The 21519-nt window shown below is 38.5% G+C and overlaps 2 protein-coding genes across 4 annotated transcripts; one reads left to right on the forward strand and one right to left on the reverse strand.

Moving 5' to 3' along the window:
* Positions 1–1939: 1939 nt before the first annotated feature.
* On the reverse strand, positions 1940–17022 carry LOC132173411 (protein MODIFIER OF SNC1 1). Of its 3 annotated transcripts, XM_059584907.1 has the most exons (11): positions 16762–17022; positions 14131–14206; positions 9132–9218; positions 8986–9030; positions 8388–8763; positions 7342–7441; positions 6842–6922; positions 5382–6720; positions 5024–5291; positions 2282–4953; positions 1940–2185 (listed from the first exon to the last, which is right to left on the reverse strand). In XM_059584907.1, exons 2-10 carry the CDS (start codon positions 14148–14150, stop codon positions 2368–2370), a joined length of 4902 nt encoding a protein of 1633 aa, XP_059440890.1. In that variant the 5' UTR covers positions 14151–14206; positions 16762–17022; the 3' UTR covers positions 1940–2185; positions 2282–2367. The 3 variants fall into 3 exon arrangements, with proteins under 3 accessions (XP_059440890.1, XP_059440892.1, XP_059440891.1); XM_059584909.1 differs by lacking the exon at positions 6842–6922; XM_059584908.1 differs by lacking the exon at positions 16762–17022 and having other exon boundaries at positions 14121–14138.
* Positions 17023–18371: 1349 nt separating this feature from the next.
* Positions 18372–21519, forward strand: LOC132175214 (probable apyrase 7). Its single transcript, XM_059587085.1, has 2 exons — positions 18372–20099; positions 20782–21519. The coding sequence occupies exons 1-2, from the start codon at positions 18956–18958 to the stop codon at positions 21321–21323; spliced, it is 1686 nt and encodes a 561-aa protein (XP_059443068.1). The 5' UTR covers positions 18372–18955; the 3' UTR covers positions 21324–21519.

The raw sequence follows: 21519 nt of genomic DNA on the forward strand, positions 1-21519 counted from the left end.
CTTCTAAAAAGAAAACTTATCTAATAAAAGGAGGATAGTTAGTTAGTAAGGTCAAGTGAGTTAAGATGGATTTATAATTAGGATTTTCGTGTCTAGCATAGGGCTAACTATCATGGCTACAAAGGTTCAATTATGAAAATTTATATTTTAGGAAACCTTCAAAATCAGGAAACTTTCTAGATCAATAAAGTTTTTCTCGAACGAAGGGTATTCTCTACACATACAAAAGTATTATGTAATTAAGAAGATTATCAAGAAGTAAAAGATAAGCATCCGTTTAGGTGAAACCCTAATTATTTTATGTATCTATTTGGCATATTGAAAAGTTAGTAGAGCAATATCAAGGCTAAGAATAATTGCACAACACTGAAATTACAGTTACGTGAAGGTGTGACTATTATTAAGTTTTCATGTTGAATGTGCCTTGTAGTTAATCAGTTGGCAATGACACATCCACAACCACGAGGTGTTGCCAGATCCTCAAAGGTTGATTGAACAACTCTAAGCATATGAGGCGTAATTGTATGCAAGGCCACCTTATTAAGGTTACAAAGGATGTGTTTTAAGTTAATGGAAAAGTTTTTATTTTATTTCGAAGTTACATGTATTACACCAATTGATCTTGATCTTGCTCATGTTGTTAAATATTTTTCCTCAAACCAACCATCTTAACTCGATTTGAAAGATTACTTGTTGAACCTTTCGCTCATCCCTTCTTCTTCTTTTTTCCCTTTTTTCAGGATATAAGATGAACGATATAGATGACTAGGATGCATAGGTTCATGGGGTGATCATTGCATTCTTATGATTTATTTTACTTTTGCTTTATCTATGTTATGTGTTAGTAAGTGCCTCAGAGCACAAACATAGAAGAAAAAAAATAAAAAGAACAAATTGACTTGTTTAAGGAGTGTTCAAATGGTTATAACTGACGATTATCGGTTATAACCGATAACCGTAACTACCTTTGGTGGTTATCGTTTTTTAATAGGCGGTTAGCGGATATTCAATCCAATAACCCGCGATTATAACTGCTTTTTTAAAATTGAGCTTTTGGATTTTTTAAGTGTTTTGAGCATTTAACTTACCTATTTTTTATGCTTATTTTAAAGGTTTAAGGCCAAAATATTATAAAAAAGATGAAAAACAAAAAAAAAAAAAAAAAGCTTTTTTTGGATTTAATCTTATTATCCCTCCAAAACGACATTGTTTTGGTGTTTAACACCAAAACAGCATCGTTTTGGATATTTTATTTCATATTTTATTGATATAAAATTTAATATATTATTATTATTATTATTATTATTATATATATGGCGGTTAGAGGTTATAACCGTCTTGCCATACCCCCTAAAACCGCTAACAGCAACCACCTTAGGCAATTAGCTCTTTTTAATAACCGACTACCAAAGCAATTAACGATTAGCAGTTGGCGGTGCGATTATAACTGACCCGCTTAAACACCCCTATGTTATAACAGTCATTATGTTCCAACCTTATACTTCGCAAATTATTATTTTTCTCATAACATGCATTATAATGGTCTACAAATGCTTTGGGCATCCTAATAAGTAACCTTGCACTTTTGTAGGTTAACAAACCGGACACTTTTGGACTCAGGGCATTACACAACTACTAAATAGTTATGTATCCATTATGTGGCAAAAAGTTAAAAACACCATTCAAGACTACTTTTAAAAATTCTTTGTATAAGATGAATTACAAAACCTCGAAAAATGTATGCATCAAATAGCCAAAAAACTCTATTAACGGTCTCCCTCAAAAAAATTATATGACTTAACAATAGGAGGCTTTCCCACTAGCCCTCCACATTGGCGTCACTCCAGTTCGACCATGCAAAAATTTAAAATCTGCATCAACAAAAGGCACAATTACAACTTATGCAAAAATTTAAAATTTAAAATCTACATCAACAAGATGAACCAGAAAACTTCACTTCATTCCTCTCTGATGTTCCATAGTAAAAAAAGGATAACGGTCACTAAATACAAGGATTAAAAGAAACATATCAAGGGTTCCACAGCAAACAAACTGTGACCAAATTACAATGTCCAGATTAGGTACATTTTCAAAAATAAAAGAAGAAATTAACACATAGAAGTACTTCCCATCAACTCTAAGAATATTTCCCCTAGCATCATCATCATCAAGTTTGCTCCGATCCCTGCTCAACGTACATATGCCATCAATTGACAATTGTTTTTTTTTTTTAAACTGTTATAACTGAAAATTCAATCAAATACCTAAAAACATAAATTACCTGGAAACATGCGGGATCAAGGCACCACAAATCGTGGAGTTGTTTACAATCAAAACAAAAAGCTGCCTTCAGAACTTCTATTCTCACTACTCATAACCAGCATCTACTCGATCATTGCTTCTTTGCCGTCCATAAAAGTTCCCCCCACCACGCCTTGACTGAATCTGACCCCTCTCCCTGAACCTCGAACCCGTATTATGAGTTCCATCTTTAAGTCCTTCGGCATTGTTTGATTTGTTATTGTTGTATGGGCCAACTGGCTGGTACTCGTAATGAGCATTGTGTCTCTGCCTTTCCCAGTTTACAGGCACATGAAGATGTTTGCTTTCTTGCCCGGATGAGTTCCAATCTCCACGAGATTCATGCCCTCTGTCAAAACGGTTATTATTTTGGTTTGCACTCCTACGGAACCCTGATGATGACCGTTGCTCATGTCTAACATCCATACTTGCAGGAGCATGTTCAACTGGGCCAACAGGAACATGGCTCGGGGAGAGTGGTCGTCCCTTGAACGAACCCACTTTTCTCCCTCTAGTAGCTTCTTGATACCCTACATTTAATGCTTCTTCTGCATCACTTTTTTCAGAAGGAGATTGATCATGGCGAGGCTGGGATACACCTTCACTATGTTGTGGTGCTTGTGGTACTACACCCTGGGGAGTATTCTCTTTTTTGTTGGTCCAAGCAGCTCCAGCACCTACACTTCGACCACTATTGCTTTTGCTTCCTAGTTGATTATTGGCCGAAAAAGACTGAGATTTGGGTTGCCAATGAGCCGTTGAACGTTCCCCAATACCTCGAGTTTCTTTTGAAGCAGTAGGCAAGTCTGTTTGACTCATCTCAAGGGCTGAAGATTGGGTATTAATTTTGCTGGTGTCTCCACTGTTTATTCTCTTGTGATCAAGATCGTTGTTATGCCCCATGCCTTTCTGTCCCTTGGACGGATGCCGCTTTACTCTACCAGTTACCACCTGATCTTTTACAACAGTAACTCCAACTGATGCAACTGAATCAGAATTGTCGGGAGCTTTTTGTCCATCAGGAGCATTCTGTTCATCAGAATATTTTGGTTGCTCTTTGACTGAACTTACATCAGGCTTCTGAGGTTGGTAATCCTCGATTAATTGTTTAGCATTCCGACCAGGGTGTGAAGAAGGTCCATCATGCATACTTTGCACACTGACCGACTCTGTTGAAACCCGTTGCCACCATGACCCATGTGCTTTTCCCTGTTTATTCTGCTTACCATTCCCATTCCTGGGCTCCAAGGCAGGCCCCACTTTTCCAGCACCTGAGCCAGCAGGTTCAGTACTTTCAGTGCCTTGAGGACTCGAATCTGCTCTCCCAACAGTCTCATCATATGTAGAATGATTGATAGAAGATGCCACTGGTTGTTGAATGCTTCCTTGCTGAGCCATTTCCTTTGCTACAGGCTTTGGTACATATCTCTCAATTTCTGCCCTCTTATTTTTGGGATTACTCTGCACTTGATGTTCACTCTTCATTGATGGAGCAATGGCTTCATCCACAATTTTCTGACTGGCTTCATCAGTGTCAGCTTTGTTCTGTGACCGTACAGGTGCCCAAATAACATCACCGTGGAATTTCTCTGCTGATCTATTAACTTGTGGGTTTCTTGCCATCCTGCGAGAATGCTGAGATTTCCACTGGCTGTTACTCCCTCTACCATGAGAATCCTCGCTGGATAAGGATGAGTGATGCTCCAATAACTGATTTGCATCTTCAGAAATTGTTACTGACTGAATCAAGTTAGGATCCAATTCAGTCTCAGAAGTCATTGCCCTACCACTTTCAAGAGAGGCATTCACAAGATTTGTTTCTTTTGATTCTGACAATGGTAAAGCAGCCATAGATGATGCAGCCTCCACTTTGTGCTTGTTCTTGCCACTCCTGCTCTTCTTTCTCTGATGTATGGAGGAATCAGCCGCTGCATTTGAATTCATAGGCATGCTTGACGACTCAGCCACCGCATTTGGATTTACAGGAAAGCTTGATGACTCAGCCACTGAATTTACATTCACAGGCAAGCGTGTGGACTCGACCACTGCATTTTCATTCACAGACAGGCTTGACTTGCAGTTCAAGGCAATTTCATCGGTAAACCGCCCAATTGATATGGCGACCTTACGCACTGCATTGGCTTCACTATTTGGTGCTTCATTAGTACTGGTGAAAGTAGACTTCTCATTAGAACTCTTCTCTGGTAGAAGATTTTTCTTTTGTTTGTAGCCCACACTCTTATGCTTTGAGACATTACCATCATGAACGTGGGGAGCATTAGTACGATAAGCAACATCAGCGCTATCAGCATCCTGCTGCAAGGACACAGAATGCTTGTGCACTATAGGTTCCTCATTGGTACTCTTAGGTTTCTCTGGAGGTAGTTCACTGGACAAAACAGGGAATTGTTCATCTCTACTGGTGTTGCCCTCACTAATCCGAGGAACTACATTCAATTCTTGCTTATTCTGGATAGCAACACACGAAGCATTTTCTGACTTATGCATTGAACCTTCGTTTGAATGTTTACGCCTATCCAAGTCTTCCAGTTTTGCAAGAGCCCTGGCCTTTTGCTTTCTTGTCCGTTCTTCCTCCTCCTCCCTTAGTTGTTTGGCACGTTGCTCAAGTTCAAGTTCTCTCAACTTCGTACGCTGATAAAGAACACCAATAATAAATCTCAGATATGTAACAACTAGCAGGAAATAAAACAAAATTATATACCTGTACTTGATAATCACTTGGATCACACACAGGGGGAGCAGATTCTTTCTCTTCCCTTGCTTGAGGATACGGCCCAGACTTTTCAGAAGCCTCAGATGTGTAGCGGTCATGCACATGAACATTAGAATTAGTTTGGAAGCGTGAAGTTGATACAACACTGGGAGAATCTATGGCACGAATTTTTTTATGCCGACTATCAGCCTCTTTGCTGTTGATCCCTCCTTTACCATGATTACCAGATCTGCCTTGCATCCCATGTGTAGATCTCCTGAAAATTTGCAAATTAGTATTTTCCAAACATCGGAAATAACTATTCATTGTCAGTGGAAACCTTACAAGGAACAGAGAAATAAAAAACCTGGAGATGGTTGTTCCACCAGCAGCTGTAGATTCAAGGCTCTTATCTCCAGCAGAAACACCCATTTCATGGGATGCAGGATTCATAATTCCTGTGGCATGGGTTTTTTCAGTATGCACAAAACCACTACCACCTTCATTTTTAGAATGGTTAGCCTTGGTATTATGAACATGAATTTTATTCTTTTGTTCCTCCCAACCGGTAATGGAGGTAATATCCTGTCCATCAGAAGCCCGGACTTTTGCATTTAATCCCTCAATCTTCCGAATCAAAGTGGAATCTTTAGGAACAACTGAAACAGGTCCTCGAACCTCTGATAAACCAGATGATGCACGTTCCAAATTTCTTGCTGAACTGTCATCAAATGCCTTCATATTTCCCGTGCTTTCAGGAGACTTGACTTTGACAGGGACAGAAGAATGAGACTGTTGGTCATCATAAGTCTGACTAGAAATTTCTTGACTGGGCACCATCCTTCTTGAACCCATCTCGCCGTTGTTTCTGTAATCTGACCTCCAGTCATTCTCCCATGAAGACACTTCCGTTTGATCCCCCTTCTCGACATATGTAGCATTTGTTGTTGTTGTATCCTCCCATTTTTTTTCTTCATTCTTTCCATCCCAACCATTCTGTTGCTTTAAAAGAACTTTGTATGGTCCTTGATTATCATTAGGATGACCAGATTCCACATGTTCTGAAACCAATGTTTTGCCAGTAGAGCTATATCCACCAGATCTTCCCTGGGAATTGGTAGGCTCAGGAGCATTTTGGTTTGGGTACCTATTGTTATAAACAGAGGTGCCGGGTGACATTCCCATAAATGGAACATCCCGTTCATTTGAACTGCAATAACCCATCGGACCACCGTAATAGCCCTCATATGCCACGGGACCAGGGTAAAACCCAGGCCTAATTGGCATCCCTGGGCGAATGTATGCATCAGGCATATGAGGTCTGTACATGTCCCCATTTTTAGGATGATGTCCCCTTGGTCTGCCCCCTGGTGGGGGACCTGGCTGTGGATTGGCAAGAGCAGGTGGGATATGAGGACGGTAATAAGAATATGGTTCCATGGGAAAGCCACCAGGAGCAACAGGAGCTCCATATGGAGGACCTCCTGGAGGTCCTCTGAACCAAACACCACCTGGGGGATTAGTTACTGGCGGACCATGCCAAGCTTCATAATGTTGAGGAGGAATACTAGGATTAGGGTATGGTTGGGGATTGCCCTGCCACCTCTCCACACTGGATGTGACTCCATCTTCACTGTAAGGAGGGCTGTCTCTTCTCCAAGAATTTGCAGTACCAATTTTCACATCAACATTTACAGAAACATCACCTGAAATACGTGAAGAACTTCAAATGAGACAATGGAAAAACTTAGAAACAGAATTTGGCACAAGGCACAGTATCTCAGCATCTTCATTAAAAGCATGGGAATTGACTGCATATACACAAACCAACTATAGAAGTCCCATTCCTCTCTTTTGGGGGCCCTACTTCACCAGAAGACGAGCCAGGACGACCATGAGAACCGTGGTCTGTAATCAACAGACAAACAAGCAATCAAAGCACTGCATTGAATACTCTACTAAAGCACCTACACAACCTATACCAGATGACCATGACAAGTGTTCTCTTTCATGTATCCAACAAACAGTGCAAGATTTAAGTGACTGAAATTGCAGCATGAAATTTAGTTTGACAAATTAACGCTGCAGTTGGATTATTCAAAACTTTAAAACATGGATATTAGGTATGACATCAGCTTAGGTTTTTCAAGTAGCTGTTTTTGAAGTTAACACTCAAGAAAAGACCATACATAAGAGTAATAGTAAGTGATGTAAATTATCACATCAGAAACTCTTCCAGCCTTCTCCCAACTGTCACGACAGTAACTAAATATTCATAAACATGACACTAAATAAAAATTATATGGGCAATTGAAATTAAATATAACCTTGTGATTCATTCTTTACAGAATTATCTTTCTCCGAACCAAGTGTTGGAAAATCTCCAGAAGTCAGAGAAAACCCATCATTTTTGGCTGCCGTTACTCCCTGCAGGTATGACAATGAACAACTAATATAGATAAGGCCATACAGGTATGACAGTGAACAACTAATATAGATAAGGCCATACAGGTATGACAGTGAACAACTAATATAGATAAGGCCATACGAGAGAGAGAGAGAGAGAGAGAGCAAACATAAACGATGCAAACAAGATAAGGATAGCCAGAAAGAGGGAGTCTGACAAACAAATGAATAATCAAGATCACCATATAAATTGTAGTTAACTTGAGATATCCTCAATGCTGTTGCAATAAGCCAAGAAAGGAAAAATACATAACCAGCAAAAGATCAAGATCACCATATATATGTAGTCAAGCCAAGAATATGTTCAATTTCAGCAGTATTGGGTGGGAAAACAACTTAGTCCAAAAAACCATTGGCTATTTGATCTTTTTCTTCCTCCATTATCTTGCTCCTTTTTTTTCTCTGAATGTACCATACAAACTAAATAAAGACATTCTCTACCAGGATGCTCCAAATTATGATGAGTTAACTATATTATATGTTTTGACCTATTCCTTTCTTTCCCTTTTCATGCTTATTTTTGTATTATGCATAAAAATGAAAGCAATGAATTATTCAATATAATACCAATTACAGATTTAGAAAACCATATGATTAAACAAATATTTAAAAAAAAAAAAAAAAAAAAACTGAATAATACAGCAAAATGCAGTAGCTAGCAACCTATAGAAATTCTTCCATGACAATATAGTTAAGGGTGTTAATAGGAATAATATAAAATCCAGCCAACATAACATGCTAATCAATAGATATAAAGTCTTAACAATTTTGCACAACCTCGATGAAGAAACAATATATTGTTACTACAGCATATCCTTCAATTAGAAAGTCAGAAGAAAATTTCTTTATATGTAATTATTGGTAATACACAAAGATTCAAACAATGAGCTTACAATGAGAGATATACCAGTTTCTCTGCAGTCCCAGCAGCACCCCATGCCCCTGGATTTTCAGGCAATGATTCAGCAAACCGGGATAACTGTGAGCTACCAGGTCTAGTTTCTGCACTGCGAGGACGCAATGATGTCAGGGATGTCTGATTAGATGTCAATGCGCCGGAAGCTGATGATGGCCTAGAGTTTGCCCCCCATGCACTAGCAGTAGGTTCATGAGCTCTATCGCTACTGGCAGTTGATGGTCGTGTGCCACTTCCACCAGATGAAGGACGTCCACTAAGATAGCTAGGTGAACCAGGTCTGCCATCATTTCTTGGAGACAGCACTGAAGAACTCCATGCATTTGAGGTGGAGGAAGATGATCTACTGCCCCAGCTATGCGTACCCCTGAAAAGTGTAAAAATCTATTCAAGAACCGAAAAGGCATTCATAATCTGGACGTAAGTAACAATAAAATAATATTACATGATACACGGAAATCATAACTCAAACACATATACACACAGGAGATCTATATATATATATATATATATATATATATATATATATATAGAGAAAGAGAGAGAGAGAGAGAGAGAGAGAGCCTAAACTGATGGATGTATTACTTACTTGGGAACAATTTCCACTCTGGGGTCCAGACCATGATTTTCTGACCTTAAAACAACAGAGAGAACACAAAATTTTAGGGGGGTGGGGGGGGGAAACCATGCACCTCTGTAAAGTGAACTAAAAAGATTTCAGCAGGAACCAAATACCTTTGACTTGGTAAGTTAACGGGTTTTGGAACAACAACTTTCCCTAAAACAGTCATGCCACTTCTTCTGGTAGAAGTCGGAGCCCACCTGCAACAGTAATGGTATCATTAGATGACAACCTGAGGATATACATCAATTATAGATCGAAGCAAAAAATACAAATTAATCCAAAGTATTCTCTGGCACAAAGCACGCACACAGTTTGTTGAGATAAAATAATTCTAGGATCACCAATGAAGCAGAAAAATAGCAGAATAGTAAATAACAATCAGTCACACAAAACACCAAGATTAAGTGGTTCAGCTTAACAAACCTACATCCACTGGCGGAAACGATCCAGGATAAATTCACTAACAAAAGGATGGAGTACAAAAGAGTAGTACAAACAAAACCACTCAAACCCAAAAGCCCCAATATACCCAAGCTCACAAACACACAAAAGAGAATTAAATATAAAAGAGAAATTAATCTCTTAATTCTCTAAGAGCTGCTTTCTCCCTCTCACATTTTTTTCTCTCTTTTCTGTATGACATGGAGGTGCTGCCCAGTTGCCTTCTCGCCTCACGAATGGCTGAATGACTAAAGTTAAATATATACTAAGTGGCAATTGGTCAAATGCTTCATGGTGAAGGAAATGAATGCTTCACCGAGAAGCATTCTAACAAGAGACAAGAACACATCATGGCAACCAATAAAAAGAACAAAAGCTTTGGGGCTCAAGGTCAGACTTGATAAATCAAGTCATTTTCCAACAATCTCCACCTTGACTTAATTTCATCAAGTCCTAAATACAAATCTCCTCATTATGTCTTCTCCAACACCCCGAAGGGAAATCACAAGCTACAAATAACAATCAAGTCCAAGCACCTCTTGAACATGAGAACTAGAACTGGCTTAGTCAACATATCCACTGGATTTTCCTCAGAGACAATTTTCTTCAAAGCGATATCTCATTGTGTCATAACCAGATCACCAACATAATCTGAATCAACATATCTAATAACACTAGAACCGATACCACTGTTTATGTCAAAGATTGAGCCAACATTTGTAACACCCCGTAAATAACAGAGTATCAAATTCACGGCCTGCCAGTGAACCTTTTCAAGACCACCAACACTGATTGCATGTGAAACATCTGGACAGATGACAAATGCGCACCATAACATACAACACTAGAACCCATACCACTATTTCTGTCAAAGATTGAGCCAACATTTGAAACACCCCGTAAATAACAGAGTATCAAATTCACGGCCTGCCAGTGAACCTTTTCAAGACCAACAACACTGACTGCATGTGAAACATCTGGACAGATAACAAATGCGCACCATAACATACATGATGCTCCCAAATGATGTCGATGGCACCTCGCCATCCAAAATCTTCGCTAAACACACATCTTGATTCCCCAAAGGCTGAACTCTTCTGACCATCAAACTTTTTTACTTCAAATTTTGCAGTAGCCATCTCGCAAAATAAATACCCAAGCTCTGATACCAGTTTGTTGAGATAAAAGGATCCCCAATGAAGCAGAAAAAATAGCAAAGATAAAAAATAACAATCAGTCACACAAGACACCAAGATTTAAGTGGTTCGGCTTACAAAGCCTACATCCACTGGCGGAGACGATCTAGGAGAAATTCACTAACAAAAGGATGGAGTACAAAAGAGTAATATAAACAAAACCACTCAAACCCAAAAGCCCTAATACACCCAACCTCACAAGCACACAAAAGAGAATTAAATATAAACGAGAAATTAATCTCTTAATTCTATAAGAGCTGCTTTCTCCCTCTCACATTTTTTTTTCTCTCTTTTCTGTATCACACGGAGGTGCTGCCCAGTTGCCTTCAAGCCTCACGAATGGCTGAATGACTAAAGTTATATATATACTAAATGGCAATTGGTCAAATGCTTCATGGTGAAGGAAATGAATGCTTCACCGAGAAGCATTCTAACAAGAGACAAGAACACATCATGGCAACCAATAAAAAGAACAAAAGCTTTGGGGCCCATGGTCAGACTTGATAAATCAAGTCATTTTCCAACATTTGCATAATGCAATGTTAAATGCATAAAGCAGACCAGACAGGTAGTCCAACTACTTGATTCTACTAAAAAAGGATAATAAGCACGCCCAACAAGTAGTACATGAAAAGATCATTATACTTCATCAAGCGGGAAAGCAAATGCAAAAACGGTGATTCTATCTTCCATTCTGTAGCTGCTAGGTCTTGGGTGGTTTTGCCGTCCTATGGGTTGAGTTTCTCATTGCTGGCTGTGGTGTTTGCGGCTTGTCTTACGCATTCGACTGCATTGTTGTTGGCTTCGCTGGTGAAGGTGCACACAGTGGGTGACCGGAGATGGATTTTGTGAGACGGTTTTACCTTGAGACTTAAATGTTCGAGCTCTTGGTGGTTGAAGGGGCCTCTATTCTCCAGCTGGAGGAAAGGAGCAGGGGCTTATCCCGTGTTGCGTTCTTGGGATTAATGTATACTACTTGGTTGAAATCCACGATGGAGGAGTTGGTTCGCATTTCTGTAACAAATGAGTTCATCAAGTCGTTTAGAGAGGAATCCAAGGTGTTCATTGCTCAAAAAGGCTCCAACAGGCTTGGCTAGTTTCTGGAGGTGGCGGTGTACGCAGTCGGGTGGCCGGAGAGGACTCATCATGATCCCTGAGAGACGAGAAGGGCAAGGATGGAGTCATTTTGCTACCGAACTTAGCAAGGGGAAGGTTTTCTTTGATTCCACAGTCGGGAAAGGAATCATTGTCATGGTGTTGTGTCTGCTATCTAGTGTTCCCTCTTCGTCGGGGAAGGAGGTGGGGTTTGGGGTGGGCAAGGGCACAACCCATCTTGGCGTTCCCTTCTGTGTGTGTGAAGGGTTGGAGGTTTTTGGGTCGGGCCCCAAGGACTGTTCTTTAATTGCTACCCAAAAGTCCACTTTTATTCCTAAGACCACCAAGTGTTGTAATAAGGGGGTGAAGTTGCGGGCTAGGTCAAGCCTTCTCCTAGTGTGCAAGCCTAACGCCAAGAGGGCTACCTAATTGGGCTTAGACAAGGGTCTTGGGTCCAAAGCGAACTTTAGTGTGGGTCGTGGTTGTTTGAGTCCCTTAGCCCAAGTTGATGACTCTTCAAAGGCCTTGCCGGCAATTACGGCAAATGTGCGAGCTTATCTAGACCCGGTGATCACATCTGGTGTTTTTGGTATGATGGGTTTGCTCCAGCTAGGTCAATGCTTTCAAATGTCATCGTTTGTCATTTCCATATCTCATCGAAGCCGGTGTTCTCACTAGTAGGTTTGGCATCTCTAAACACACCGACAGCCCAAGGTCTCCCCCAAAATTCGCTGGAGATTTCACTCTCAGCATCATTCGTCTTCGAGTGAGCCTTGTCCAAGCAAGCAAGGTGGGTTGGTCGAAGATGCTAGGTCATTTGAGGAGTGTTCCTCCTCTCACGAATTGCTTCTGGGTGCTTAGGGTGGTGTACCACATAAGGAGGGAGAGGGTAAACGATGGGTTGGATGGGGGTGATGGTTATGGGAATGGGATAGATGTTGCTTTGTGTCTCCTAGATGGAATGGGTTGGTGGTGGTGAAGTTGGAGAGGTCCTTTCTCCCCCTCTATGTATCTATCCCCCAATTGTGTTGGGAGATTCCGGGTATTCAGATGGGGCTTGCATTGTGCAAAGGAGATCTGTCCTATTGTAGGGCTCTCTTGTGTGGGTTATGAGGAGCAGACTTTGGCTCTTTTGACAACTATTGAAGAGGAGCATCATCATGAGGAATTTTGCTTCTCTCTCTAATCTTGGTATTAAAGACATCAAGGAGATAAAATTTTCAAGTGCTCCATCAACTACGATGTCAGAGGAGTGTTCAAGTGGTGGAAAAGGCAAGGCTCATGTCTCTTAGAGTTGTGCACAGTTTATGGGGGTGTCTTCTTTGGGGCTTTAGGTGGTATTTTGCTTATGTGGGACTTAAGGGTGGTGGAGAAGTTAAGTTTTCAACTTGGCTGTAATTTTGATAGGATGGTGGATCTTGCCTTGGTGTTTTGGGGATGGATTTGGGGGGTTTTGCTCTTTCTAGTTAGGTATTTCATTTTGTATACTTTCTGTGTACGTAGGAACACCTAACAGTTTTAATTATTAATAGTTTTTCTTTTTTTTTTTGGATAACCGTCGGGGCTTCGCCCCAACTAGATTCCTGGGACACCGTTCAAAGCGCCCCCTCCACATATGGTAAAGCTAGGGTTTTCACCCATGGGTGTGGCTCCAAGCAGTGGCGGAGCTAGACAATTGATATTGGGGGTGCCGCTAAATTTTTTTTAAGGGTGCCGAGTGGAACTTGCGCAAGTAGGAGAGAAAAAAAATTTTCTTTTTTTTGAGAGTGTCGTGTGGAACTTGGGTAGGAAAACAGCAAAAAAAAAATTAAAAAATTAAAAGCTTTGGGGTGCCCCTCAAGGAATTGTTTGCATTAAGGGGGAGTCGAACTTTAGACTTGATGCTTCATGAGGCACCAAGGCCAAGTGACTAACCACTCAAACCAACCCCTTAGGGTTACTTACTAACACTTTCAATCCATCCATTAATGCTATTATAAAAATGCTTAAAGTTTTAGGTTCTTAAAAACATTCAAATGCCTTTTCTATTCAGTAGTATTCTACTGCTATATTTAGTAATTAACTAAGTAAATAAGTATTTTCGTTGTAAATTCTCACGTCTATAATCAACATTAAAATGTTTCATAAACATAGCTTCTTGTGCATTACATGTGCTAGATACCAGTTCTTTATTTTCTTTCTGCCAAAGAAAACATGCTAAGCCATATTTGTTGCCACTTGTCACAGTTGCATGCATGTCAAGAAAAAAAGAGCAAGGGACTGTTTATGAATCTATAAAAGAGAAAAGTATGCAAGATTTTTAAGCAACAAGGGCTGTGGCTGCCAGAACATTGAAGATATTAGAGAAAGTTGAGGGGAAACAATCACATTTTTTTACCTTCTCTCCCCACCCAACATAGTTGAAGTCACAGTCTAACTGTTGTTGCACAATCATTCAAACAACCTGACACAACCTGGGGACAGGAGAAAAGCAGATTGATCAATATAAAACGTTGCAGTAATGAATATGGATTTTAAAACATAGAAAGCAATTACAGTGTTATGTATAAATATCATTATCCACACGAACTGTGAATTCTTGCATACAACAAAACTTCTAGTAGTAATGTTTAAAGGATCATAATCTATCTGAATAGCAATATTTGTTTCATCTGCAACAAAATAGAACCAAACTCTTTGACCACATCAGTGAATTCTGTTTTGTAAGGATGCAGACAAAACCACATATCTTGTATACCTAGCCTCAGTAGTAATGGCAAAAACTGCTGTTTGCAGCCTAAAATGTTGAGACCCCAACCTCTACATCACAAGGAAAATAGTGGCTAAAATTGCTTTTATTCTTTATAATAAGATGTACCGAAGCCTAGTTTTTTGGGGGCTTCAACTTATACAGCATCTCATTTATCTCAAAGAGAAGTCTATCTTTTTCTGTCAACTCTTATCTCGAATGCAGTATAATAAATTAAATCCCTGTGCCAACTGGATTTATACAGTGTCACACACTTAAACTTCTTGTCAAATCCTATCCATTCAATAAGAATATTCCTTTCAAATAAGCAAAGTTCAAGATACAGTGGAAAGCATTTTCTAAAGCATTGTATAGAAAACGATTTCTGTCATACTGTAAGGACTTGTTAAACCCAACTTCCTCCAAGTAAGCCAACAGTTAAAGGAACTTGTCCGCTTTCTTAAAGATTTTTGTAATCTTCAGATTCTCTGTTGTGCTAAAAGACATACATGGTTCTACTTATCATGTTATATGTCATTTAACTAATATATTGAATTCTTAATATTCAAAAGCATCAGCAACAATAGGATTCAAAAACAATTGATACCATGTACTCAACACAACTAAGCCTTAATCCCAATCTAATAGGGATTGACTTAAAAAAAAAAAAAAAAAAAAAAAAACAACAATATCAGTGAAGAACAAAATTCAAAGATACAATATTCTAAAGGTCAGTTCAATTCCCAACTAATTTCAAAACTATTCCCAACATTCTATTTAACAGATCAACTAAAAGAGCAGCCAACGTTCTTCTCTCATTTCCAAAAAATCCTTTTATGTTTCTTTAAACCAGTTCAGCTAGGAGCACAAGTACACTCTCTGCTTCTCCACTCATGCATCAACAACTACGCTTAGGACTCCTATTTGCTATCTCCTCCCAACATCCCTTTCACTAGACTGCTCAACAAAGCCTTTGGATCAACTATGCCAAATTCGTCACAAAATCCTGTGCATGGCAATTCCATTTCATATGCATCTTTGTTCATTGCCCCGTCAAGAGTTCCTTCTGGTCCTCTCTCTCATCTACACAACACCTCAGAACCTAAATCAAAGCAATCTCACATACTAGTGTATATAAATGAGTAAAGCGATTTAGTAGACTGCTATACGACTATAGTGTTTCCTTTTACAAGTGTTGATCTAAGGGCTAATTTCCATTGCCATATCATCGAGTTATATAGCAATCTACTAAATAGCATTAGTCTATATAAATTTTCTGTCTTTTGATGGCTAAAAAATTCCTTCTCAGTAGTGTGATTACTAGTCTCTGTTGAAAATTTCCTATAACAAGTTTTATCCTATTTTCTCTCATCTACTCCTACAATCATGCAACATGCAATCACTTCTAAATGTCTTAACATTCATATTTCAACCTGGTCACAATAGCATTTTTCAATGCCTGAAACTAAAGCATTACTTCCGACAGTTGTATTATAAAGTTAGCTCTCAGATTAAATAGGAATAGAAAACAAATAACATTAAAAAAAAAAAAAAAAAAAAAAAAAAACCATTTACACAAAATCCTTCCATCTTGGCAACATTTTCATCTCTCTCTGTGTGTCTGTGGTATCCATTTTATTACCATTTCTCAATTACTAGCTCTGAAACTCAATTTCTATAATGCACAAAATTTGATACTGCCTAAATGAACCACGGAGGAAAGACTATACTCATAAGCTCAACAAGATCATTAAAAGAAATATTTACCCAACCCCATTTTACAATATTGATCATTACACCATCTTTCAATTATAGAAAAATTGTAACAATACAAGAAATTGACCCACGCACCACCAACCACTAAGCTAAAACATACTTAAAACAATTACAATCCTTATTCAGTCCCAAAACCAATCGTTCATAAGAAAAAATACCGAGCATATATGCAAAATCCCTAAATTCCCACGAAAAATACAAACCATTTTAAAAATAATAATATACAAAAGTTACAGCATAAATTAACCCAACAAGCCTGGAATTTGCATGAAAAAATCCCCAAACTCTCCGTTTGGTTGCCGAGAAAGCAAAACAAAACCAACAAAACAAGAGCATGATAAAATCTCGTAATACATTTGGCAACAAGTTAGTATTATTAATCCGCGAGTCCTCTATTCCATTTCCTTTTTCCCTCTCGCTTCTCTATTTTCCTTGTCCTTAAATTTCTCGCATAAAACAACATCCAAAACTGAAAATAAAATACTCGGAGGGAATTCGACTCGCCTGAGAGGCTGCGACGAAGATGTCTCTAAAGGATTCGCGGAAACCCTAGCGTGCGAGCGAGAGGGAAAACCCGATAAACAAACTTTCGCCTTTTTTTGAAGAGAGAGAGAGAAATGAAGCGCGATCGAACTCCCGCGCTTTCGAAGCTTCTGATCTCCGAAGAGTGTTGAAAGTCACAGGTTTTAGTGCGGTGGGGTTTCAGATCGACGAAGAAGAAGAAGAAGAAGAAGAGAGCGAGCGACAGGGACAGAGAGAGAGAGAACGATATTAATAGAGGACCTTTTCTCTCAAAATCGAAATTAATTAGAGAAAATTAATTCTTATTATTTATTTTGTGGAAGAAAAAAATCCAACGAAAGAAAATAAAAAAGAATCTGATATTACTGTATACCAGTATCCACGTTTTGACCATTTGTCTAATCCAAATTATCCATATCATATGCCTTGCCAAATCTTATAATTTAGCTATCAAATTAAGGTTATTATAAAATATTAAAATAATATATTGAGTTTTTTTTTTGCCGTCTATTAATATTATTTATTTTAAATGAAAATTTAAAACTGAATACAAAAGAGAGTAATGCATGATATTCCTGCATATCTCCCAGTTGTTTTTACTTTTTTATCCAAACAAAATTAGAGAAATAAATAAATGTATGATATAACATTAAAATAATATATGAGTGTTTTATTTTTTTATTTTTTATATGTCCATAGACGAGGAGAAAAAAAGATGGTATAAGTTTGAACTAGTGACATTCGCTTCATCAGACGTGATTTCTAATCCATTGAACTATCATCGTAAAACATATACGAACCCACCACCGCTGAAGCTATGGCAAGGCTCAGAGTCATGGAACTATGCAGGGACGCAGGTTTCTTTCATATCATGCTAGAAGGGGACTCCCTAACGATAGTGAAGGCAATTACAGCAAAAGAACCCAGCTATGACAGATATGGGCAGATTAAAGAGGATATAAAACTGGTCTTGAAGTCTCTTCGTAAATGGGAAGTTTGTTATACTAAAAGAGACGGCAATAATGCAACCCATACACTGGCAAATGAGGCTTCTAGAACTGATACAGATAGCATTTGAATTGAAGAAGTTCCAAATTGTATTTTCAATATTATTATCTTAGAGCAATCTGCTTTATCTTTGTATAGCTTTGGCTCTCGTTGTAAACTTTATTCGTGGATGAATGAAAGTTTCCTACTTTAAAAAAAAAAAAAAAAAAATTAAATACAAAATACAATAATATAGTCAATTAACTAGCATAGCCTATAAATTTTAACCTAACAATATTGCAAATATAATATTTTTAGTAAAAAAAAAAAAAAACTAGATATCACAATTTACATGTATTTTCAAAATAAATAAATAAATCTACCATCTTTTTGTCTTCCATGGACCATCGTAATATACAAGCTACAAGTTCATAATATATTTTTGTTATTTTATAATTCTAGAAATTGATCACAAGAAGGTCTTCATTTGATTCTAAATTAGGATTAATTAGAATATTTAAAAAGTTTTTCTCCAAGCGTTCGGCTCTTTGCTCCCTAAAACGCCACGTAATTAACTCAACACGTGCGAGGCAGCACATGTAAACTCTGTCTAAGATTACTGAGCTCCATCGGAGAGATTCGCAGTGGTGTGACAGTTTCAATGGCTTCAGAGACGAAGAAAGGTACTATCATTTCTCATTCCGATTTCCAGAGTATTCCCAATCAATATGCACGATATGAATCTCCTTGACTTGAATTTTGATTTCTATTGAAACCCAAAAGCCCATGTACACTGGCTCGCCAGATTTGCCAAAATTTCAGTGGGCGATTCTGAATACATTAATCACAGCCCTGTTTACTATTCAAAGTTGCTGAGTGTTGGTTAATGAACGGACTAATGTCAATGATGCAGTTTGCCAAATTCTTATGTGGCGTGCCTTTGCGTGTGTGTGTTTTTTCTTAACTCAAATGAGTTGCTGTTACACAAAGTAGAGATTTTCTTCGATTTGGAAATAAGTGACTGGATGTGGGTTTTTTTTTTTTTTTTTGGGTTAAATTCTTTGCAAGTTTATAGATCACAATTGGTAAAATTATTTTGAGGAAGCTTTGAAGGTAGTTTTTCAAGGCAAGGAGCTGGGGTTCAAATAGTTATTAGGATTTGGCACGCATTCATGTTGATATTAGAGATATGGAACCCAAATCGCCATCGAAACTTAAGCTCTCAATAAAGGGATTTACTCAGTATAAACAGTTGTTAAAAACAAGTATCATTATTTTGGTTGTGGTGCTGTTATTGGTTGGAGTCTACTTTGCATTTAGCCCTGGAAAAGGTGGTAGTGTAGTTAAAGGGTCATATTTTGTTGTGGTTGTGGATTGTGGAAGCACAGGGACGCGAGTGAATGTGTACGAGTGGATGGTAGGAGGTGTAAGTCGCATGCACTTTCCTCTTTTGTTGCATTCTTACCCTGACAATATTTCCAAGAGTTCACTCAGGAAGAATTCTTGTCAGTATCACTGTATGCAAACTGAGCCTGGGTTAGATAAATTTGTCGGTAACTCCTCGGGAGTGAGAGCCTCTTTGGAACCATTGCTTATATGGGCAGAACAGGTAGTACCTCATGAAAGACAAGGAGACACTCCTATTTTCGTTTTGGGTACTGCTGGGTTAAGGAGGTTGGCATTTGAGAATGCCAGGCGGGTTTTGGAGGATGTAGAGGCTCTCGTGAAGGAGCACATGTTTTTGTATAGGAAGAGTTGGATAAGGGTGTTGAGTGGGAAAGAAGAAGCTCATTATGGTTGGGTTGCTCTGAACTATAAAATGGGGAGCTTTAAAAATTATTCAAGGTCTCCCACTTTGGGACTTATTGATCTAGGAGGTTCCTCGTTGCAGGTTGTGATGGAAATAGATGATGCAAGAGAAGACATAAACTTAGTGACATCAAAGATTGGTTCGATGGAACATAAGATTTTAGCATACTCATTGCCAGCATTTGGTTTTAATGAGGCATTTGATAGGAGTGTTGTCATGCTCAGTCAAGCACAATGGTCTGGGGAAAATACTGGTAATACATTAGAAGTCAGACATCCTTGTCTTGGTTCTGATTTTGTACAAAACATTACCTGCTCTGGTTGCTTAGGGCTTAATACCACGGATCAGAAAAAAATGTGGAGTCAAATATGGAAAGCTGAAGTTCCTACTTTGTATCTGGTTGGGGACCCCAATTGGGAGCGGTGCAAAGAACTTGCAAGGACTGCTGCCATCATTTCAAGCAGTTTAGATTGGTCGCGGCCAGCAATTCATACAAACTGTAAAGGAAGCTCTTCTTATGGTGGTGAGTACTACTATACATTCCTCAGTGGCTGAAAACTTATATATTCTTGTCATATCCTGATATCGGTGTATTTACTAATTTGGATTTGCTATGATTTTGAATTTTTTTCTGCTAGCCTTAGGACTTCAGTAGGCTTTTGTATTGTCTACAAATTAGACAGTCAAATATCATATTCATAGTCAAATATCATATTTCTTGTGCTGTTTAAGTATCACAAATACTAGATTTAAGCTGTTCGCCAAATGAAGGATTATGGACTTTCATTTATGATAATTAAGCATCTCATCAAAGGATGGGATAAGCCATCTATAACTCTTTTGCTCAATGATTACTATTTTCATGGTGATGGAAACTTAATTGTTACTCATGATACGAAAACTGTCAAGGCACCACATGTTTGGTGAAGTTGAAACATAAAGCTACCTTCTTTTTGCTGGTATATTATTATCTACAGTGTTGAATTGGCATGCCCAAATTTTCTTTCTTACGGTAATAAGTAGCAATTAGTTGGGTTTTACATATCAAAAACCAGAAAGGCGTGTCCGCTTTCCATTTTTATTGTCTTAACTTTTTATGCATCAAGTACTTTCTCCAATAAAATTGGTTCATTTCTTTTTATTGAAGGGATTTGTAGGATTTATGTGCAGGGATTCACCTTTTAATTCCTGCTTGTGATATGCAGGCAGTGACATCATTAATTTGACTGCTGTCACTCACCCCTCTATGCGGTTTCATGCTTTATCTGGATTTTTTGTTGTTCACAACACATTAAATTTGAGTCCAAGAGCTAACTTGACAAAGATTTGGGAGGAAGGCCAGCATTTATGCTCAAGATCATGGGTTAACTTGAGCAGTATTTCCCGAAACCAAAATTATGCTCGACAATATTGTTTCCAGGTGCCTTATATGGCATCACTTATTGAGGATGCACTCTGTCTTGGTGATAAAGAGATAGTATTTGGTCCAGGGGATGTTTCTTGGACATTAGGAGCTGCATTGATTGAAGGAGAACAGTTATTGTTGAGAGCTACGAAAGCTCAGACTAGCAGTTCTACCTTAAAGAATATCGCCATGTCCTCTCCTGTTGTTCTGTTTGTTTTACTTCTCTGCCTTTTGTTTATCATTTATCATTTCCAAATCAAGCTGCCTATGCCAAGCATGAAGGCCGCTGCTGCTGGAGTATCTTTGCCATCTTATACGCATCCGAAACGCCGACCTAACTAACTTCTGGCTGCAGATGCGTGGAAGAATAATGTGTTTTACTTCTAGTCTAGTCAGATGTTCATTGTTGTATTTTCTCACACAACCATAATTCATTCATTATTTTAGGTTGAATACATGGTATATATGTTAGAAAAGATTCTGAATTGTGTGATACGTCTAAACTAGTTGGCACATTCATCATTTGGATTTGTCTATA

This window comes from Corylus avellana, chromosome ca3 (genome assembly GCF_901000735.1).
Source record: "Corylus avellana chromosome ca3, CavTom2PMs-1.0".
NCBI lineage: Eukaryota > Viridiplantae > Streptophyta > Magnoliopsida > Fagales > Betulaceae > Corylus > Corylus avellana.

Excerpts from the sequence above, each read along its gene's own strand:
- LOC132175214 (XM_059587085.1), top strand. The coding sequence starts at position 18,956 with ATGGAACCCAAATCGCCATCGAAACTTAAGCTCTCAATAAAGGGATTT. Across the intron at positions 20,100-20,781 it reads AGGAAGCTCTTCTTATGGTG|GCAGTGACATCATTAATTTG; the intron begins GTGAGTACTACT and ends TGTGATATGCAG.
- LOC132173411 (XM_059584907.1), bottom strand. The coding sequence starts at position 14,150 with ATGTTGGGTGGGGAGAGAAG. Across the intron at positions 6,923-7,341 it reads TGTAAAGAATGAATCACAAG|ACCACGGTTCTCATGGTCGT; the intron begins GTTATATTTAAT and ends TGTTGATTACAG. Across the intron at positions 5,292-5,381 it reads GGTGGAACAACCATCTCCAG|GAGATCTACACATGGGATGC; the intron begins GTTTTTTATTTC and ends GCAAATTTTCAG.